Source organism: Eumetopias jubatus, unplaced genomic scaffold (assembly GCF_037043125.1).
Source record: "Eumetopias jubatus isolate StellerSeaLion01/CBP00866 unplaced genomic scaffold, mEumJub1_p1.0 scaffold_1, whole genome shotgun sequence".
Taxonomy (NCBI): Eukaryota; Metazoa; Chordata; class Mammalia; order Carnivora; family Otariidae; genus Eumetopias; species Eumetopias jubatus.
This window is the reverse complement of record NW_028274807.1, coordinates 202825943-202843245: the sequence shown is the minus strand read 5'-3', so window position 1 is coordinate 202843245 and position 17303 is coordinate 202825943. Positions and strand designations below refer to the sequence as shown.

Below are 17303 nucleotides of genomic sequence, written 5' to 3'. Positions count from 1 at the left end.
TGGTGGGGTTCCCTGGGCATGCCAGGGAGGGCTGTGTCACCAGTGAACCCCTTTAGCTCAGGGAGACATTTGGATTTTAAAGATTTTATTTACTTATTTGGGAGAGAGAGCATGAATGAGGGAAGGGGCAGAGGGAGAGGGAGAGAGAATCCCAAGCAGACTTCTTACTGAGCACGGAGCCCGACACGGGGCTCCATCCCACGTCCTTGAGATCATGACCTGAGCCAAAGTTGGCAGCTTAAATGACTGACGCACCCAGGTGCCCCGACGTTTGGATTTTAAAGCTAAAAGAAACTTGAGCAGACAGTGCACAGGCTCCCCCACATTTAGCCCACTGTCTCCCGTGCTTTTTAAATCCCTGCCCTGATCTGAAAAACAAATGCAAACCAAAAAAAGTCATGATTTTGAAATTACAAAATCAATATGATATCTAAAGACAAAGGGATCAGGCGTTGATTCCTCTCTCTTAAGCAGCACACATCCTGCCTTCCTCCTGCTCCCCAGGTGGGGCTCATGGCCGGCTCAAGGTGTCCTTGAAAATGACAGACCCAGCCCATTCCTCATTTTTAGCTGAGGCCCCCAAGCCCAAGAAAGCCAGGACCCAACTTGGATCTCCTGAGACCCAGCCAGGTCTCGGTGCTTTATACCAGCTCCTGAGCCTGGGTTCCCAAGCAACCAGGCATTTCGGAGCACGCAGCGCAGTCGGAGGGCAGGTGTCGAAAGAGGGCCAGACATTAGCACAGTAGGAACTGTAATGGGGACAGGGCCAGGGCACAGATGGCCACGTAATGGCAGGTACAGTGGTTGGAGGTTTTCTAGTTTGTTCTTGATGGAGTTGGCTTGCTGGCTTCTGCACCGAAATGGTGTCTTTTTGTGTCCTATCTCCCCTCCAAGGTCCTCTCCATACCCCGGACCTTCTGAGCCCAGCTGCTTGGAGAACAGGGACACTGATCCCGTGGCTGCCGGGCTTTGAGGGAAGCAGGCATTAACAGCCACATCCACAGTCGTGTGATCGTGTTTTGTTATTCAAAATCAGTGTCCCTCTTAGAGAAAAGAGAGTTTTCCACAGTATCTTTCCATTTCTCTCTGTTTTGTTTACTAGAGTGGCTAATTTTGAGAGTCAGATGTGCTTGAAATAAAGATTTAATCCTTTCTAGAGCTGTAGTAAGTTGTGAACTCTGGCAAAGTGCAAATTCTAGTAGTTTAAAAAGAGTATACTAATGCCATGATCTTAACTATGTGACCATCCCGCGAGTAACCACCACCCTAGTACATTTTATCAGTAGCACGTGATTGGCATTTCATCCTATGCTCCATGAGCAAGAAAAATGTCAAAGGCACCATTGATTGTAAGACATGTCCCAGTTTCAGCATTTGTGGGGAAAATGTGCATCTTTGGGGCACCTGGGTGGCTCAGATGGTTAAGCAGCTGACTCTTGATTTCGGCTCAGGTCATGATCTCAGGGTCCTGGGATTGAGCCCCACATTGGGCTCCCTGCTCAGTGCAGAGTCTGCTTGAGATTCTTTGTCTCCCTCTGCCTCTGCCCCTCCCCCAGCTCGTGCTCACTCTCTCTCTCAAATAAATAAATAAAAATTTAAAAAAGTGTGCATCTTTGAATCAGTAGAAGATGGGGTATAAGTAAGATGGAAGGATATGGAATAAAATATTAATAGTGATCTCCCTGGGTGTTTATATTGATTGTGGAAAACTGTTGTTGTTCTTCATCCCTCTTCGTATTTTCCAGAATGATTATTATCGTTTTGGTAATCATAAAACAAAACACCTGATAGCAGGGTTATGTCAGCATTTATTTACATATCTTCTGTAGACCTGAGTGCCTTGAAAGGGATGGTCTTATGTTCCTGCAAGTTTTCAGTTTGTAGGCAGGCTTCCAACGTGAAGGTAAGCGAGCAGAATGTCCCCTGGGACTGCTGTCCCCATTTTTTTTTTTTTCCCCTTATTAGACCAGTAAAAGCTTTCAGTCTTGCTCCCAAGACTCTGCTTTCCCGGAACAAAACCACCTTTCCAAACAAGGGTAGCCTAGAGTCACAGATTGGACCGAGCATGTGGTGCCTGCTCCCCGTCCTGTGGGGTACAGGACAGCCCCGCTTGTGTCCTGTCCACCCAGGGGCAGTGAGATGACCTGAATGGCCTCTGGGAATCAGAAGCAGCCTCATCCAGATGACTGCCCCTGGGAGAGTGTGTCCTCTCTCCTCTGCATTCACAGGGGCGTGGTGGCAACATTTCAGGTGGTGTGCTCACCACCTCTTGGAAGTTAGTGGAATTAGAAGTGTTCTGCCAGAGAAGGGGTTTGCTTGGGTCTGAAGTGGGGAAGAAGGCTGCTAGGTGTGACCGGAGTTCATGTAGGCATAGAAGAATAAGAGGAGATTCACCAAAACGGCTGCCACCATGCTTCCTGGTTTCCTTCCGCACATCCATCCCTGGTGGTTGCACCCAGAAAGCACTTCCTTCTCTCCAGCCACTTGGAAGCTATTTAATAGCACTTGGTGTGTCCCTCTCTTTGCCTCGGCTCTGAGATGCACACTCGATGTCCGTGTGGGCTGCTTGGCGCCTCTTCCCCTTTGACCCCCGTGGTCCCAGGAATGCAAGTCGTGTATCATCACTAGGATGCCTTGCTCCGACCTGGTTTTCTCCCTTCTGGGTTAACAACACCTTCGCTGGAATTGAGACTCTTGGATAGCACAACTCTATTTGCAAATAAATGTTTTGCCTTGAGATGCCACAACAAATGGATTTTGCTAGAAACACATATCACCTTTCAGAAGAGAGGTGAAAATACAGCTATCAGAGGGAAGTGAGCAAGGGAAACAGCATGCCACTTGAGCTTTTTTTTTTTCAAAGATTTATTTATTTATTTATTTATTTGACAGAGAGAGACACAGCGAGAGAGGGAACACAAGCAGGAGGGGGTGGGAGAGGGAGAGGCAGGCCTCCCGCTGAGCAGGGAGCCCGATGCGGGGGCTCGATCCTAGGACCCCGGGATCATGACCTGAGCGGAAGGCAGACGCTTAACCAACTGAGCCACCCAGGCGCCCCCACTTGAGCTTTTTAATGCAGAAATCGTGTGTGCAACTTCATGCCAGAGTCAACGCAGGAGAGGGAGATGAGGCTGTGGGAGAGTTTATTCCTCTAGAATATTCTAGAGGGGACATCTAGAGTTTTATAAACATCTTACTGCCTTCAGCTTTATTTTCCTTTATTACAACTCAAATATACGACGTGTCTTTGGAGTGACTGCATTGAAACGATCTCAGAAACAAAAAGAATGAGGACATCTTGGCAACAAGATTAAGTTTTGGAAAAAAGTACATATGAATTTATAATTCAAACATAATTGCTACTCAGATCATACTGATTAAGAAGGAGGCTGAGTGTTAAGACTTTAAAAAGTGTCCATTTTAATTAAATCTTGTCATTAAATCTTTCTCTTCCATTCTGCCTCCAGTCAGTGTCCAGCTTTCTGGGCTCTGGTTTCTGAACTCTCTCTCTTAGTAGCTCATAAATCCACTTTATTTCTCAGCTTGCCTAAACTTTTTTTTTTTTAACCAAGGTCTTCTAAAGTGTATCATGTTTTTAAAATCGCCTCTTCTGTAATTCTACTTGTGGTCCTGCTGCACCTTGTTCTTAATGCTTTAGCCCACGTACTGCCCTTTCTTGGGAGGTATGGATTTATTCCTGGCATTATATCTGCTGCTTTGAAGAGTCAGATTAGCCATGTTATATTTAATTCTCTTTTTATTCCCAGCTTTTTAGTTTTAATTTTGTCTTTCTTATTCCCAACTATGTTTTGTATCCCTGAAGCTTTTTTGACTGGTTGCGTACATCAGCCCATCTCTTGTTGGTTCACGTTCTTAAACTCTGGCTCCTATTCAGACTCACTAATGTACAGTCCTGTTTCAACTTCTTCAAGCATCTGCATTCAGATGGTGTACCTGTGGAGCAACAGTGGCTCTATTTTCAGCCCTGTCCTGGTGAAAATGATTATAAGGGCCCTTTGCAAAGCCACAGTGCTTCTGTGTATGCTGAGTAATAACCACAGGGAAACGGTACCATTTGACATCAAGTATTAGTGCAGTCATTATTCATAATAATTGAATGAGAAGGCCATCCATATGGTTAATTTCTAGGCTTGGCAGATGGAAGAAGTTGTCTTTTGTTTAATTTACATCAAGATACCTGAAAACAGCACAGGGAGCCCAGAACAATAAGGAGATCTGGGTAATTCATTATTTGGGGTCTGCCGTGGACTTGGTTGAGTGAGCCATTTTTTTCATTTATTAAGTGAGGGGAGTTGAATAAATTCATGGTTGCCAAACCAGGCCGAAGCCTTGGGATTGATGGAGAGGGACCAGAGGAGAGAGCAGGGCGGCTCCTGGAATGGTTCAGCTTCCAGCGCTTACATATCAAGTTCCCTCTGATGTTGTTGGAAAAGTGATTTCACTTACACTTTCAAGAAGAGTCTCAAAACCTGCTGTTTCCCCAGGTTTGGGGATTCTGCAGACCAGTAAGATTTCTGTCCATTGAGGTTGGCCAGGGTGGGGGAAGGGGGCATTGCCAACTGTTTGCCAAATGTAAGGACATGAGACTAGATGAATTCCATCTGCTATTACCGTAATTGCCCCAAAAGGAGGAAGGGTATATGATCTCAACCAAAACACCCAAACAAACAGATAAACGTAGCCTGCGTTAGGTTGAACAACTGCAGCACCGTAAATATGTCTATAAATACCCATAAATATCCCCACATTGTTCCTGGTCTGGTGGAGATGGTGGGGCAGCAGTGCAGGATGAAGGAGAGGTTCTTGGGGGCTGTTGGGCTGTGCTCTCTAAAACCCTGTTCATCAAAACTCAGTGATGCATAACGCGTCTGTGGGGACGAAACAGGGTTTGCTGGGGTTCTCGAGATGTTGATTTCATTTGGTTTGTTTTTTAAAAGTTCTTCTGGTTTTTAGAAATAGTCATAGGTTTGGTTGAGGTTTTAAGCAGGTGTCCTCCCCCCACCCCCATTGGCATATCCAAACGTTCACAGTTCATTCTCTTCAAATCTTTTGTCCTCCGAGAGATCTGAGTATTTTAAGCAAAGCACCTCCACCAGAAGCATTTCAGCCTTGACAATTCAATGTAGAAGAAAAACACAACGAGAGGGCTTATGTACTTACGTAGCGCCGTAACGCAGGGGAGGGGAGGGGAGAGGTGTCAGGCGCAGTCAGCACTGGACCCTGTCAACTGAAGTTTCTGTGGCAGGAGAGGATAGTGTGGGCTGTGGAGCCAGTCTTCAAGTCATGTAATGTGGGTTTTATCCAATGGAAAGACATCATATCCCGTTAGACCATGTGTGGGTTTGCTTGGAAGTTAAATGGAACTTATTGATTACTGGAGAGGAAAAGCCGTGGGTCGTTTTCAGAGTTTATAATGCGCTAGTTATGTGCCTCTGGGCATTTAAGAACCCCTAAATTGTTCCATAAATTGAAAAGCTTTCTAGAACGTGCAGTTTAATCAGAAGATTGATGACTAGTTTATTAATACATTCTCGTTGTGATATTAATGTGTAATATATTCAAGATTTTATACTTCTGTTACAATGATATCAAGGCAATACAGGATCAGCTAATACTCATCAGGATAGTGAAACTTTTTTAAATCCATTGATCTTAATTAAGAAATGTGGTTGCAAAAAAGTTACTCTGGTTAACTTCAGCCACAAAGGAATGGGTCAGAAGTGGATCGGGTTACTCACAGTTGGGTGGGGAGGCCAGAGACCCAGACTTGGGCAGCATTCAGGGAGCACAAGGACATGGCGAAGATCTTGCTCAGGAAAGATCTGGTTAAGCCATCACCACTGTCAGTCCCAGAATCTCCCGCCTCTCGGGTCTGGTGTGGCATTTAAACCAGTTCCCCGGGTGCCTCTGAGTCCCCCCGCCCCCTGCAGTGTTCCACGCCTGTACCCAGCCCATACTGTGACTGGCTATGCTGTTTAGCTTCCACAGAGGAGGGCAGTGGGCCCGGGAAAGCGTCCGTAGTGGGTGGCGGGGCCCTGCCACTCACCCATCGTGGATTGCCCCCAAGAAAGAAGAGCCTGCAGGTGCTGGACAGCCGACGCAGCGCAAGTTCACCATGCCACTGGGGAGAAAACTCAAGGAAAGTGCGTCGGCATCAAATGAGGGCTGAGTAGTGTGCTAAGGACTGGAGTTGGGGGCTTGGCTCCAGCTCACTAAGTGATGGCGGGCAGATTGCTGAACCTCGGGCGGCCTCTGTGTCCTCATCTGTACAGAGAGGGGGAATTGTACTGACAGCCTCAGCCCCATGACTCCATAACCAGAGTCTTCTTTCCAGCCATAAAATTGAAAAATAAATGAGATCATAGACACGGGCAGAGCTGTCACAAGCATCTCTTCCAAGTTCGAGAAGTGGGGGGAGTCAACACTCCGAAAGCCGGACACGGGAGAGCTTGGATGGCAGGGTGGTCGTGGGGGAGCAGGTGTAGGAAGGGATGGGCTTTGAGCACTGCTTTCCCAGTGTCCCCCCCCCAACCCCGTCCTTGCGGGGTGCCCCGGGGAAATTGCTGAGACTTGTATTCTCATCTGCGAGGTGGACTGGTGCTGTCTCGTGTTGTCATGAACATGACATGTGCCTCATCTTCAATGTTGCCACACACATAAAAGTGCCTGGTGCGTAGGAAGGATTCCACAGAGATCATTCCTTCCCTGCCCCGGGGGCTGGGGGGCCGGTTCTGCTGGTTCTGCTCTCCCAGCCTCACCCTGGAGTAGAGGGAGTTAAATGGCAACTTAATGAGCATTTGTCCAACCCAAGGCACACATCTGGGCTCTGGGCCAGGCCCTGCATGGGTTCCATGGAAAAACCGGAGGGACTAAAGCTGCGTCCCGGAGCCCGCAGGCCAGCCTGGCCCCACGCCCTGCTCTCCAGGAGCCTGCTGGGACTGAGACCTGTGAGCTCCGCGGTACCAAACTGAGGAAGTCTGTGTTTTGTGATGCTACTTTACTGTGAAATGAAATGCAGATAACCATATAAAACAAATAGATTGCTTATCGATTTCTTTGAAAGCAGCCACCTTGGAGGTCAAGATGCTGAATTGTGCCAACACCCCGAAGCCCTCCCTCTGTCCCTTTCCCATAATAAACAGCCACTGCACCGTTAGAATAGGCTTTTTCTGACTTTTCTCTGTAGCTGTCACCCAGTGTGCCTCCCTAGACTCTGGGGCTTATTCTTACCCTTCCTTTTTTAATTTGAGGATGCCTTTTAAGTGTCTTAACCTGCAGGTTTGCCTCTTCCTCCCTTTCTTTTTCTTACAATTGACCTGTCGAAGTGGCTGGGCTGTGGGACCCATAGAGTTTCCTGGGTTTTGCCAGTCGGACGTTGGTGGGGCAGTGTGACATGCTCCCGCCCTCTGGAGGTCCTGGCGCCTTTTATCACACCAAACACAATGTCTTCTATCGCAGAAGGAGCTCAGTGACCATTTTGTAATTGAAGTGGTCAGGTATGTGGGAATTTGGGTACGTGATTCATTCATAATGGAGATACCACATGCCCTGTCCAAATTTCCAAAGCTGCTTGTGGCTTTGAAAGAACCGACTTCTAGGAAAGCCTTATGTTTAGATGAAGGATGCACTGCAGTTCTACCAGCTCGCTTGGTTTTCTTTCTCATGCATCTTGAGGACCTCGGATCCAAGATCGAAGCCCAGGACTCGCCTTACGCTCCAGGTTGTGCTAAAATTAATTGTGCAGCTTCTCAAGCCCGTGCTGTCAGTAACAGAAACTCTTCCGTGTTTCTAATAATCGTTACTGAGCATTCTCAAACTGCTGCATGCGTACGTAGCCCCGCAAATTCACATTCTGTTTAGGTCGGCCAGGAAAGGGAAAGGCGGAGAAGCCGTTGTTCATCTGAAAGAGTCAGGAAGAAGGCTGTCTGGATCAGATCCATATTCTAGCTAGCTGAGTGTTCATCCATACCCAGGATGTATGTGGTGAGTCCATTTCCAAAGAAATCCGATCCAACTAAATCTGTGTAAAACTACACATGGCCTATAATTGAACTTCTCTTTGATGAGTCAAGATCTTATACTGTCTTCAGCCATCACCATGAGTGATTTTTAGACACCTCAGAAGTCACATTTAAAAATATCAGGGTTTTTTTAGCCCTTTATAAGTTTCTCTCTCTCTTTTTTAAAGATTGTATTTATTTGAGAGAGAGAGAGAGAGAGCAAGAGAGAGCACGAGCAGGGGCAGAGGAGAGGGAGAAGCCGGCTCCCCGCTGAGCAGGACCCTGAGATCATGACCTGAGCCGAAGGCAGACACCCAACCGACTGAGCCACCCAGGCACACCTGTAACTTTCTCTTAAAGTAGAATGCTTGCATCGTTACAATCATGGGATTGAGACCTCTTGAGATCCCTAAAAGAGGGAAAGGAAGGGACGCCATTGAAGCTGAGAGGCCACCCAGGGGTCCCCTGAAGAGCCAGGCTATGCTCGTGGTGCTGGTCCCCAGGAGGACGAGGCCACCTGTGCGCAGTCAGCAGTGTGACCACAGGGACAGGTCTCCCAAAAGCAGAGCCTCGGCTGCTCCAGATTATGTTAGAGGCAGGCTTTCTCTTCATTATTGGAGGGGAGGAGAGGACGAAAAAGGGTTGGTCTCTATATTACCTTGGCTTGAGGCCCATTTCTCATTTCTTTGTGTTTTTCCTGGACTCCACATGTCGGCTGTACGCTGTAGGTATATGGTAGGTGCAGAGTACTCAGTGGTGAGCCAAACTGAACATGGTGCTTGCTCTTGGGGAGCTTCCGACCGTCAGCGAGCAAGCACGCAGCCTAAAGAAGAGATGAACGATAGAGAGCTGGAGAGCAAGGAGAATGAAGGGGCATGTTGGCCAGGTGGCCAGAGCAGGCCAGGAGCGTAGCCTGCACCTATGCCTTAGGCAGGCTTGGTGTTTTTGAGAAGCTGAAAGCATGTCCCCGTTAATTAAAGCGTAATCAACAGTCTGCAGCAGGAATTGTACCACCTTCCCAGAAGTCATTTTTCACTCCAGCAAATACAGAAACATCATGGTCCTGTTGGGTTCCTTTATGTGTCACCATCAAGTATTTTATTTTATTTGGGAAGGGGGGAGGGGGCAAAGGGAGAGGGAGAGAGAATCTCAAGGAGACTCCACACTCAGTGCAGAGTCCAGTGCGGGGCTAGCTTCATCTCACGACTCTGAGATCATGACCTGAGCCGAAATCAAGAGCCAGCTCGCTTAACCGACTGAGCCACCCGGGCGCCCAACCATCAGGTATTTTAGATTTCCCCTGGAAAGCCTTTTCACGATCACAAGGAGTTGGAACGTACATACGGCATTTGGACCTGGTTGATATGTTCCTTATTCTGCTTAAAACTAGCAGCTCCAGATCCCTTTGATCCTCCGCTGGGAGGTTCGGGCAAGCGTCCCTGGTACAGAATAGTTTCATCAGCATCCTGCAGTGTCTCGAGCACAGATCATGGTGAACTCTCCCAAGTCTTACCTTAAATTTTCCTACATCTTCTTTATCAACTGGTTTTCACGGATCTCCTTTCCAAATTACCAAGTAGATTTTAAAATACCCACAGTTTCTAGTTGATAACGTTTTATCATAAAAAGCATTTTTCAGGACGCCTGGGTGGCTCAGTCGGTTAAGTGTCTGCCTTGGGCTCAGGTCATGATCCCGGGGTCCTGGGATCAAGCCCTGTGTCGGGCTCCCTGCTCCGCGGGAAGCCTGCTTCTCCCTCTCCCTCTGCCTGCCACTCCCCACTTGGGCTCTCTTTTCCCCTCTGTCAAATAAATAAATAAAATTTTAAAAAAGCATTTTTCATCTTTCATAAGTAACAGTCCAAAAACGGGAGAAACCTAGGATCATGTGTTGGAAACGACCTACAAACACCCTGGGTGGTTGGGTCTCAACATTGAAGATTGTGCTGAGTGTCCCATCACTAGGTTCTTTGGTGGCAGAAAGGAAGAGGGCCTGCCTAGCCTTGGTGTGTGGTTGTGTTCAAAGGACAACTTGAACTCACGAGGCTTCCCAGTGCTCTCCCTCTTCCATTTTGTCTGCTTTCCATGTTCATGTTAGTGTAGCTCTGCTCCCTCTTTCCTTCGCTCGTTACCCGAGACTGACAGCCCTGTGGCAGGAAGGCTCACCGTGTCACTGAGCAGCCGGTAAGCTGTGTTCCATGCGGCGCTGTTCCTTGCACCTTACTGCGGGCAGACACCCCGTAGCCCCACACACGGTAGGGGCTCCCCAGCTTTCCTTCCCTCACTTGTGCTGTTTTCCCATTATCTGTCTGCTTCCAAATTCCCTTTCCCCCCTTCCTGTCTTTCCTTTTTGGAGCCTCGCTTTCCCCACCCACCCACTCGCATGACTTCCCTTCTCCTTCTCTGCGGTTCATCCATCCAGCTCTTTTGTATCTCTCCCTTATTTCTCACTCTGCTCATTTTCTTCCCTGCCTTCCCACTATTTTTCTTTTCTGTTGCCTCATCTCCCGGACCTGTGTCTCACCTTCTGTGATGCTAATTGCACCTGGCATTGGATTTTGATCAGTTAACCAACTAACAGCAGCAGACTGCATGTGTGCATTGTTTGAACTTCACGGGAGGGACTCTGGCACATCCTGCTTTGCATATGCCCAGGCCCCCAGTGCCTAAATGAGGTCCTGGTGTGAACAGGTGGGTGGCTAATACCTTGTGGTGGAATAAAGAAATGAATGGGGGCGCCTAGGTGGCTCAGTCGGTTAAGCATCTGCCTTCGGCTCAGGTCATGAACCCAGGTCCCGGGATCGAGCCCCACATCGGGCTCCTTGCTCAGCAGGGAGTCTGCTTCTCCCTCTCCCTCTGCCTGCTGCTCCCCCTGCTTGTGCTCTCTTGCGTGCTCTCTTGTCAAATAAATAAAATCTTTTAAAAAAAGAAAAGAAATGAGCAAACACATTGCTGGTCAGCTGGATGGGGCCTATTATCCATAATTTCTGCCGCAGAACAAATTTCTGGATCTTAAAGCTTCCAGACTCTATTGAATAGATGAGACTGGGTGGATAGACAGATGATGGGTATAGAAAAGGCTCTGTGTTGTTTATCACACGGCTGAGTGAGAATCTCTGTGCTGGGGGGGAAAGAATGCCTTTAGTAAGTCTGGGTTCTGGTCATGACTCGTCCACTCCGGCAGCCTCGCATCACAGAGCTTTAACCTCTGTCAGCATTAAGGTCATTGGTTTGAAAGTGAGCTACCTTACCAGAGTATGTGAGAAGAGATGTGTGTAAAAGCACTGTATGAATTACATGAACACTAGGCACGTAAAGCATCATCATGTTGCCTGTATTAATCGTAACACAACTAGGAATTTAAAATTGGAATCTTCACATTACAAATACATGATTTACTCTTTTTTTTAAGATTTATTTATTTTAGAGAGAGAGAGCGTGTGAGTGGGCGTGCACTAGTGGGGGGAGGGGCAAAGGGAGAGGGAGAGAGAAAATCTCAAGCAGACTCCCCACTGAGCGTGGAGCCCCACACGGGGCTCAATATCACCACCCCGAGATCACGACCTGAGCTGAAATCAAGAGTCCGACGCTTGACCAACTGAGCCACCCAGGCGCCCCTGTGATTTACTTCTAAATCCCTCTGTTGAAGGAATGTGTCTCATCATCAAATACTAAATGATGGCATGGACTTGAGGCTGTAGAGATTAATTTGTAGGAAAGCCCCTCGTTATAGGAATTTAGGACTAAAAGTAGACACACACACCGAAAAAAAAAAACTGAAAATATATATGCACTTCTAATAGTGAATGTTTACACAAATCAACGCGATGGTTTCCCTTATGCTGATTTTGATTTTTTTAATGCAAAGATGTCATTTATAGTGTTGTATTTTTGATACAGCTGAGTTGTAGCATGCCCATCCCCATGAGTTGCTTATCTCAGAGTTTCAAAATTCAGAAACTTGAACTTCTTCTGTTTAGTTCCCAGACTGTGGGAGAGAATGTACTCACTGCATTCATCAAAGATGTTAATTAAGGTCTTTCCTCATTAATTTTCTTCTTTCTGCAAAACATTGGCCCGCTCAGATTAGAGAAATCAGTCAAACCCATCTCACTAAATTGAGTCATGGTGAGTGCATCTGTTTCGGACCCTCGCTGGGCTCCTCGGATTGGCAAGTGGACAAGGAGAGGGCTGATCCAGAGCCTCCTTTAATGTCCCCCACTTCCTGCCTTAGGAAGCCCCCCATCCTGTGTGTCCCTTAAGTACAGTTCTAGCCCTCTTCTCCTCTCATTTCCGCAGGCCATGCAGGAGGCGCTGGTGGACCTTCCCGAGTGGTATGGAATAAAAGGCATGCAGGCCCACTGGATCGGAGACTGTGTGGGCTGCCATCTGGACTTCACATTGAAGGTGAACGAGCAAAGCCTCTCTGTCAGTTAAAGCTCTCCGATCCCCTTCTGCAGTTTCAGAACTCACCGAGCAAACCAGCAGCATCATCTCAAACGTTGCTGTAGCCACATTTTTGCACTGCAAAGAAACAGGCGAAATTGATTTTAATAACATATCTTTAACCCACTGTCTACCAAAAAATGATCATTTCAGGATGTGGTCAGTAACAAAGCTCTATTGAGGAAACAGTTGACACTCAGGTTTTCGTACAGAGTCTTTGAAATCTGTGCTCTCTTAACACTTAAAGCAGCACTGACCACATTCCAAGGGTTCCATCACCTCTTACTGCTACCGGCCGTCCTGCTGGTCAGCGCGGATAGAGAGGGTTTCTGTGGGTCCGTGAACTCCCTGAGGTGATGTGCGGAGGGCTGTGTGGGCATCTTCCTGCACAGCGGGCCCAGAGCTCCGCAGCGTTTGTGTCACAAAGCAGGTTAAAAGCCGACAAGCCAAGGCTGACACCATCTCAAAACAGGGCGCGCCTGAAGCTGGGGAGGGTCATGGGCTTACCCAGGGTTCAAAAGAGCCTACCTGTGTGGAAACACTGCGCAGGGCTCACTACCGAAGGCCCACCCACTCTGGGAGGTACCCCTCAACCTTTTCTCTCTGTCCCTACAGACTAGATAGTTGTTTTGCTGTTTCTTACCTGGGTGGGTTCTGGGTTGTTTTGTTTTGTTTTTTTAATTCTTCTGGTGTCTCCTTCCTACTCAAGACTTTTGTGCCCTTAGCTCCAAACTCATTCCTTACCTTAGGCCAGACCTTTAGAAGGAGGGGACAGCAGACAGGAGACAGAGTTGACCTACTTTTCTAGACTTGTACTGACAGCTATCCTGGGATCTGCTGAGCTCCCGCTCCTTGTCACAGAGCTCACGCTTCCCTGTGCTGTCTCCTCACAAACACGATCCCCCTCACTCCCAGCTGCAGACCCGGGAAGGCCCCCATAAGGGAGCGGGGACTTTGAAACCTTTGAAAACCAAATCCCGAAATGACCAAATTCTGTCACCACTTTCCTGAGAAGGTGGTGAGATTTCTGAAATCCAGTCCTGCTGCGACTTTGGTTCAGGCTCTTAGGGCTGTCTCGTTTGGGGTCCTATGCATTAGACTGGGTCGGGTCCCCATGTCACAAGGCCTTTGCTTCTCAGCCAGGGTGAAGGCTGTGGGTCTCTGAGCCGGTCGACTGCTGTACATGGAATGGCTTCCACATTTTCTCCCTTCCCCAGCATTTTATTATGAAAATGTTTCTGTCTCCGTTCCTGGACCCACCTGAAAATGAGATGTCTCAGGGGAGGGAACACTCTCAGTCCAGCAGGTACAGGACCATATGTGGCTGGGCCTTTGGGGCCCTAAGTCTGGCTCCACAGGTGACCCCTAACCAGCACTCGGGCCATAGTACAGACTTGCACACCATTGGCCTGCTGTGAGCACACCTGAACGAATGTGTGAAGGAAGGAGCATGTGTCTCCTCTGTGTCTATCATATAATCAGCATTCAGTTGATGCCTAATGTATGCCTCTTCTTTGAAAGGCATTTAAGCAGCCCTAGGACCACGCTCAGTCACGACCTCAGGTGTCCTCCCTTTCCTCTTCAGAACAAGGTTTTAGCCTCAAGGACTGTTTTCCTGGTTAGAAAAGCAGATGCCTTTATTTTTTTTTAAAGATTTTATTTATTTATTTGAGAGAGAGAGAATGAGAGACAGCACGAGAGGGAAGAGGGTCAGAGGGAGAAGCAGACTTCCCGCTGAGCAGGGAGCCCGACACGGGACTCGATCCCGGGACTCCAGGATCATGATCTGAGCGGAAGGCAGTTTTTTTTTACTATACCTTAGATCCTGGAGGAAAGTATAGCTCCTTTGTCAGGACAGAAACAATGTAACATTGATAGTTATTTTTGATTGGTGAACAAAGGAGCCAGGAAAATGGGGGAGGCATCTTTCTGAGCATGCTTTGACCCCCTTTTATTCAGGGCCACCAAGTACACCCGGTGGTGGGCACCAGGCTTCTCAAAGAGGAATGGTGATTGTCTTCTCTTTCGCCTGGCTCTTCCCCTGCCAGGGGCCGTCTCAGGGCCACACATCCCTGGGTCTGCAGCCCGGAACCGTCCCTGGTGTTTGGGCTTGGGGGGGGAGGGGCGGATGTGGCCCCGGGGAACACGACAGCCCCAGAGGAGCCCTGAGGAATGAAATGGCTCTGCTTTTACCTGTCAGGTGGATGGTCAAGTCACAGGAGAAAAGCTGACCGCCTACACAGCCACCCCTGAGGCCATTTACGGCACCTCCCACGTGGCCATCTCTCCCAACCACAGACTCTTACATGGGCACAGCTCTCTGAAGGAAACCTTCCGGAAGGCACTTGTTCCTGGCAAAGGTGAGCTGGCGAGTTCGGGCTAATGCAGGGATCACACCTTCTAGTTGGACATCGAGCGCTTCTCAGGTTCACAGTCTCTTCCCTTATGTCATCCTGTGTGATTTGTTCTTCACCTCAGCCTGAGTTGTTAGTTTTTTATTTTCAAACAGGATAAATGAGAGCTTTGAAAATGTTGCTACCCCCAGCTTCGCTTTGAGCGACTCATTTGTCGGCTTTTTGAGTTTCTGACCGAAAGCTCAACTCTTTCTCTCTAGATACAATCTAGACTTAAAGCTCTTTCTGACAGGAATAGCATCTTCTGCCTAATTTATAATTCCATCGTCAAATAAGACTATCTTGATGATGGCGACAAGGAGGAAGCCATTGAGAATCAGAGCAAGCATTTTCAAAAACTTCATCGTTTTATTTTAAAGACTTCCCGCAGTAATCTGAGCAGCTAACGGGGTCCTGCTCAGCACAGGCCTTTGGTCAGTGGATCCAGCTGACCTGGAATGGGCACAGCAGGTGTTACTGGTCAGTGAGGATTTGGGGAGGCCTGTGTGTTAATCAGGATGCTATGGTTGCAAGCAACAGAATGCATTCCCTGGCCAAACCTGGAGAACAAAGGGAACCTCCTAGAGGCTATGGAAACCTTGCTGACTAGCAGGAACCAGTCTGGAAGAGGAGCTGGATCAGGCAGCTGTGCAGTTTTGGTGGCAGGAGCTAATAGACAGTCTTTTGAGCACCGCTGACTGAGTGAATCTGCTCTCACCTCACCCTCAGGGTTTGGGGCACTTGGTCCGAGATTCCTGTTGCAGGGAAAGCTGTCTGAATGGTATAACTGAGGCCCGTGGCCTTTTTCTTGGGCAAGGGAAGGTCAGACACCTTTGTTAGACCACCAAGACTAGAACCAGTGAGGAGGGGTCGCTTCCCGAAACAAACCCAGAGGCTCTTATTAGTGGAAGGCAGTATGGACCCTGGGCAGGCAAAAGGAAGTCCCCCATCGATTAGAAGTAGGTCTCTGGGTGGCGCAGTTGGTTGAGCTTCTGACTCTTGGTTTCTGCTCAGGGTCATGAGATTGAGCCCCACGTTGGGCTCTGCACTCAGCATAGTCTGCTTGAGATTCTCTCCCTCTCTCTTCTCTTTCTCTCTCACATAAATAAATAAATCTAAAAAAAGAAGAAGAAGAAGAAGTAGGTCTCTGGAGAAATGTAAATATTTCTATAAAAATCTCATCCTTATTTTCTTTTCACAGACTATAAATTTCAACCCAAAACACAGTCTGAATTATCGGGGTCTGTTTGAATTATTTGACTAACAAAAATGGTTTGCTTGGTGATATAAAGTGTTTTGTTTTGTTTTTTTTAATTGCTATTCTTAAAATAACCAGAATGAAGGTTTCCTGGTATAAGGCTGGAAAGATAGATGATGTCATCCCAACTTACTTCTGCTAAAGACTTTTTTTTTTCCTTATTTGACAGAGAGAGAGAGAGCACAAGCAGAGGGAGAAGCAGGCAGAGGGAGAGGGAGAAACAGACTCCCCACGGAGCAGGGAGCCCGGTGCGGGGCTTGACCCCAGGACCCTGGGATCACAACCCGAGCTGAAGGCAGACGCCCAACCGACTGAGCCACCCAGGCGCCCTGAGACTTTTTCTTTTTTTTAAAGATTTTATTAATTTCGGGGCGCCTGGGTGGCTCAGTCATTAAGCATCTGCCTTCTGCTAGGTCATGATCCCAGGGTGCTGGGATCGAGCCCCGCATCAGGCTCCCTGCTCTGCGGGGAGCCTGCTTTTCCCTCTCCCACTCCCCCTGCTTGTGTTCCCTCTCTCGCTGTCTCTCTCTCTCTCTGTCAAATAAATAAATAAATAAAATCTTTAAAAAAAAGATTTTATTTATTTATTTGAAAGAGAGAGAGTGAGTGAGAGAGAGAAAGAGCACAAGCGAGGGAAGGGGCAGAGGGAGAGGGAGAAGCAGGCTCTCCACTGAGCAGGGATCCCAATGCAGGGCTCGATCCCAGGATCCTAGAATCATGACCTGAGCCAAAGGCAGATACTTAACCAACTGAGCCACCCAGGTGCCCCTCTGCTGAAGACCTTTAATTGCTTACTTCCAGCATTGAAGCCAGGTTCAAATCACTGAGCACTTAGGAAAAGCCTGCTGGTGCTAAGCGCTTGGGGACACACAGAGGACCAGTCCCCAGTCCTGCCCCCAGGGGGCCATGACAGAAGAGAGCCAGACGCATGTGTGATTCACTCTGGCCCAAAACAGATACCACTTGCTGTCATCTCCTGTTGTTATATATTGAAACAGAAAAAAGACATGTGTTAAAATTTCGGTGTTGTGCTTATAAAGTCCAATGTAGCTGTTTTATTTTCCACTTACTCAAAAGAAAAACTGGATCCTTTTCAACTGTTTAGTTGAAAGGGAAAACTCATAGTTTTTACTCTCATGAGCATTTTGGGATTCCTTGTGGGCTGTGATGGTTGAAGAATATCTAAAA

The 17303-nt window shown here is 47.9% G+C and overlaps 1 protein-coding gene across 3 annotated transcripts in view; it reads left to right on the top strand.

The window, feature by feature from the left end:
- Positions 1 to 17303, top strand: part of LARS2 (leucyl-tRNA synthetase 2, mitochondrial) — a 146335-nt gene that overhangs the window by 73172 nt on the left and 55860 nt on the right. For all 3 annotated transcript variants that reach the window (XR_003606684.2, XR_003606682.2, XM_028087167.2), the window contains exons 8-9: positions 12318 to 12425; positions 14665 to 14824. Coding sequence is in view for 1 of the 3 variants with exons in the window: in XM_028087167.2 (XP_027942968.1) it covers positions 12318 to 12425; positions 14665 to 14824 (268 nt within the window). In the remaining 2 variants the exon portion in view is untranslated. The remainder of the gene's footprint in view (positions 1 to 12317; positions 12426 to 14664; positions 14825 to 17303) is intronic.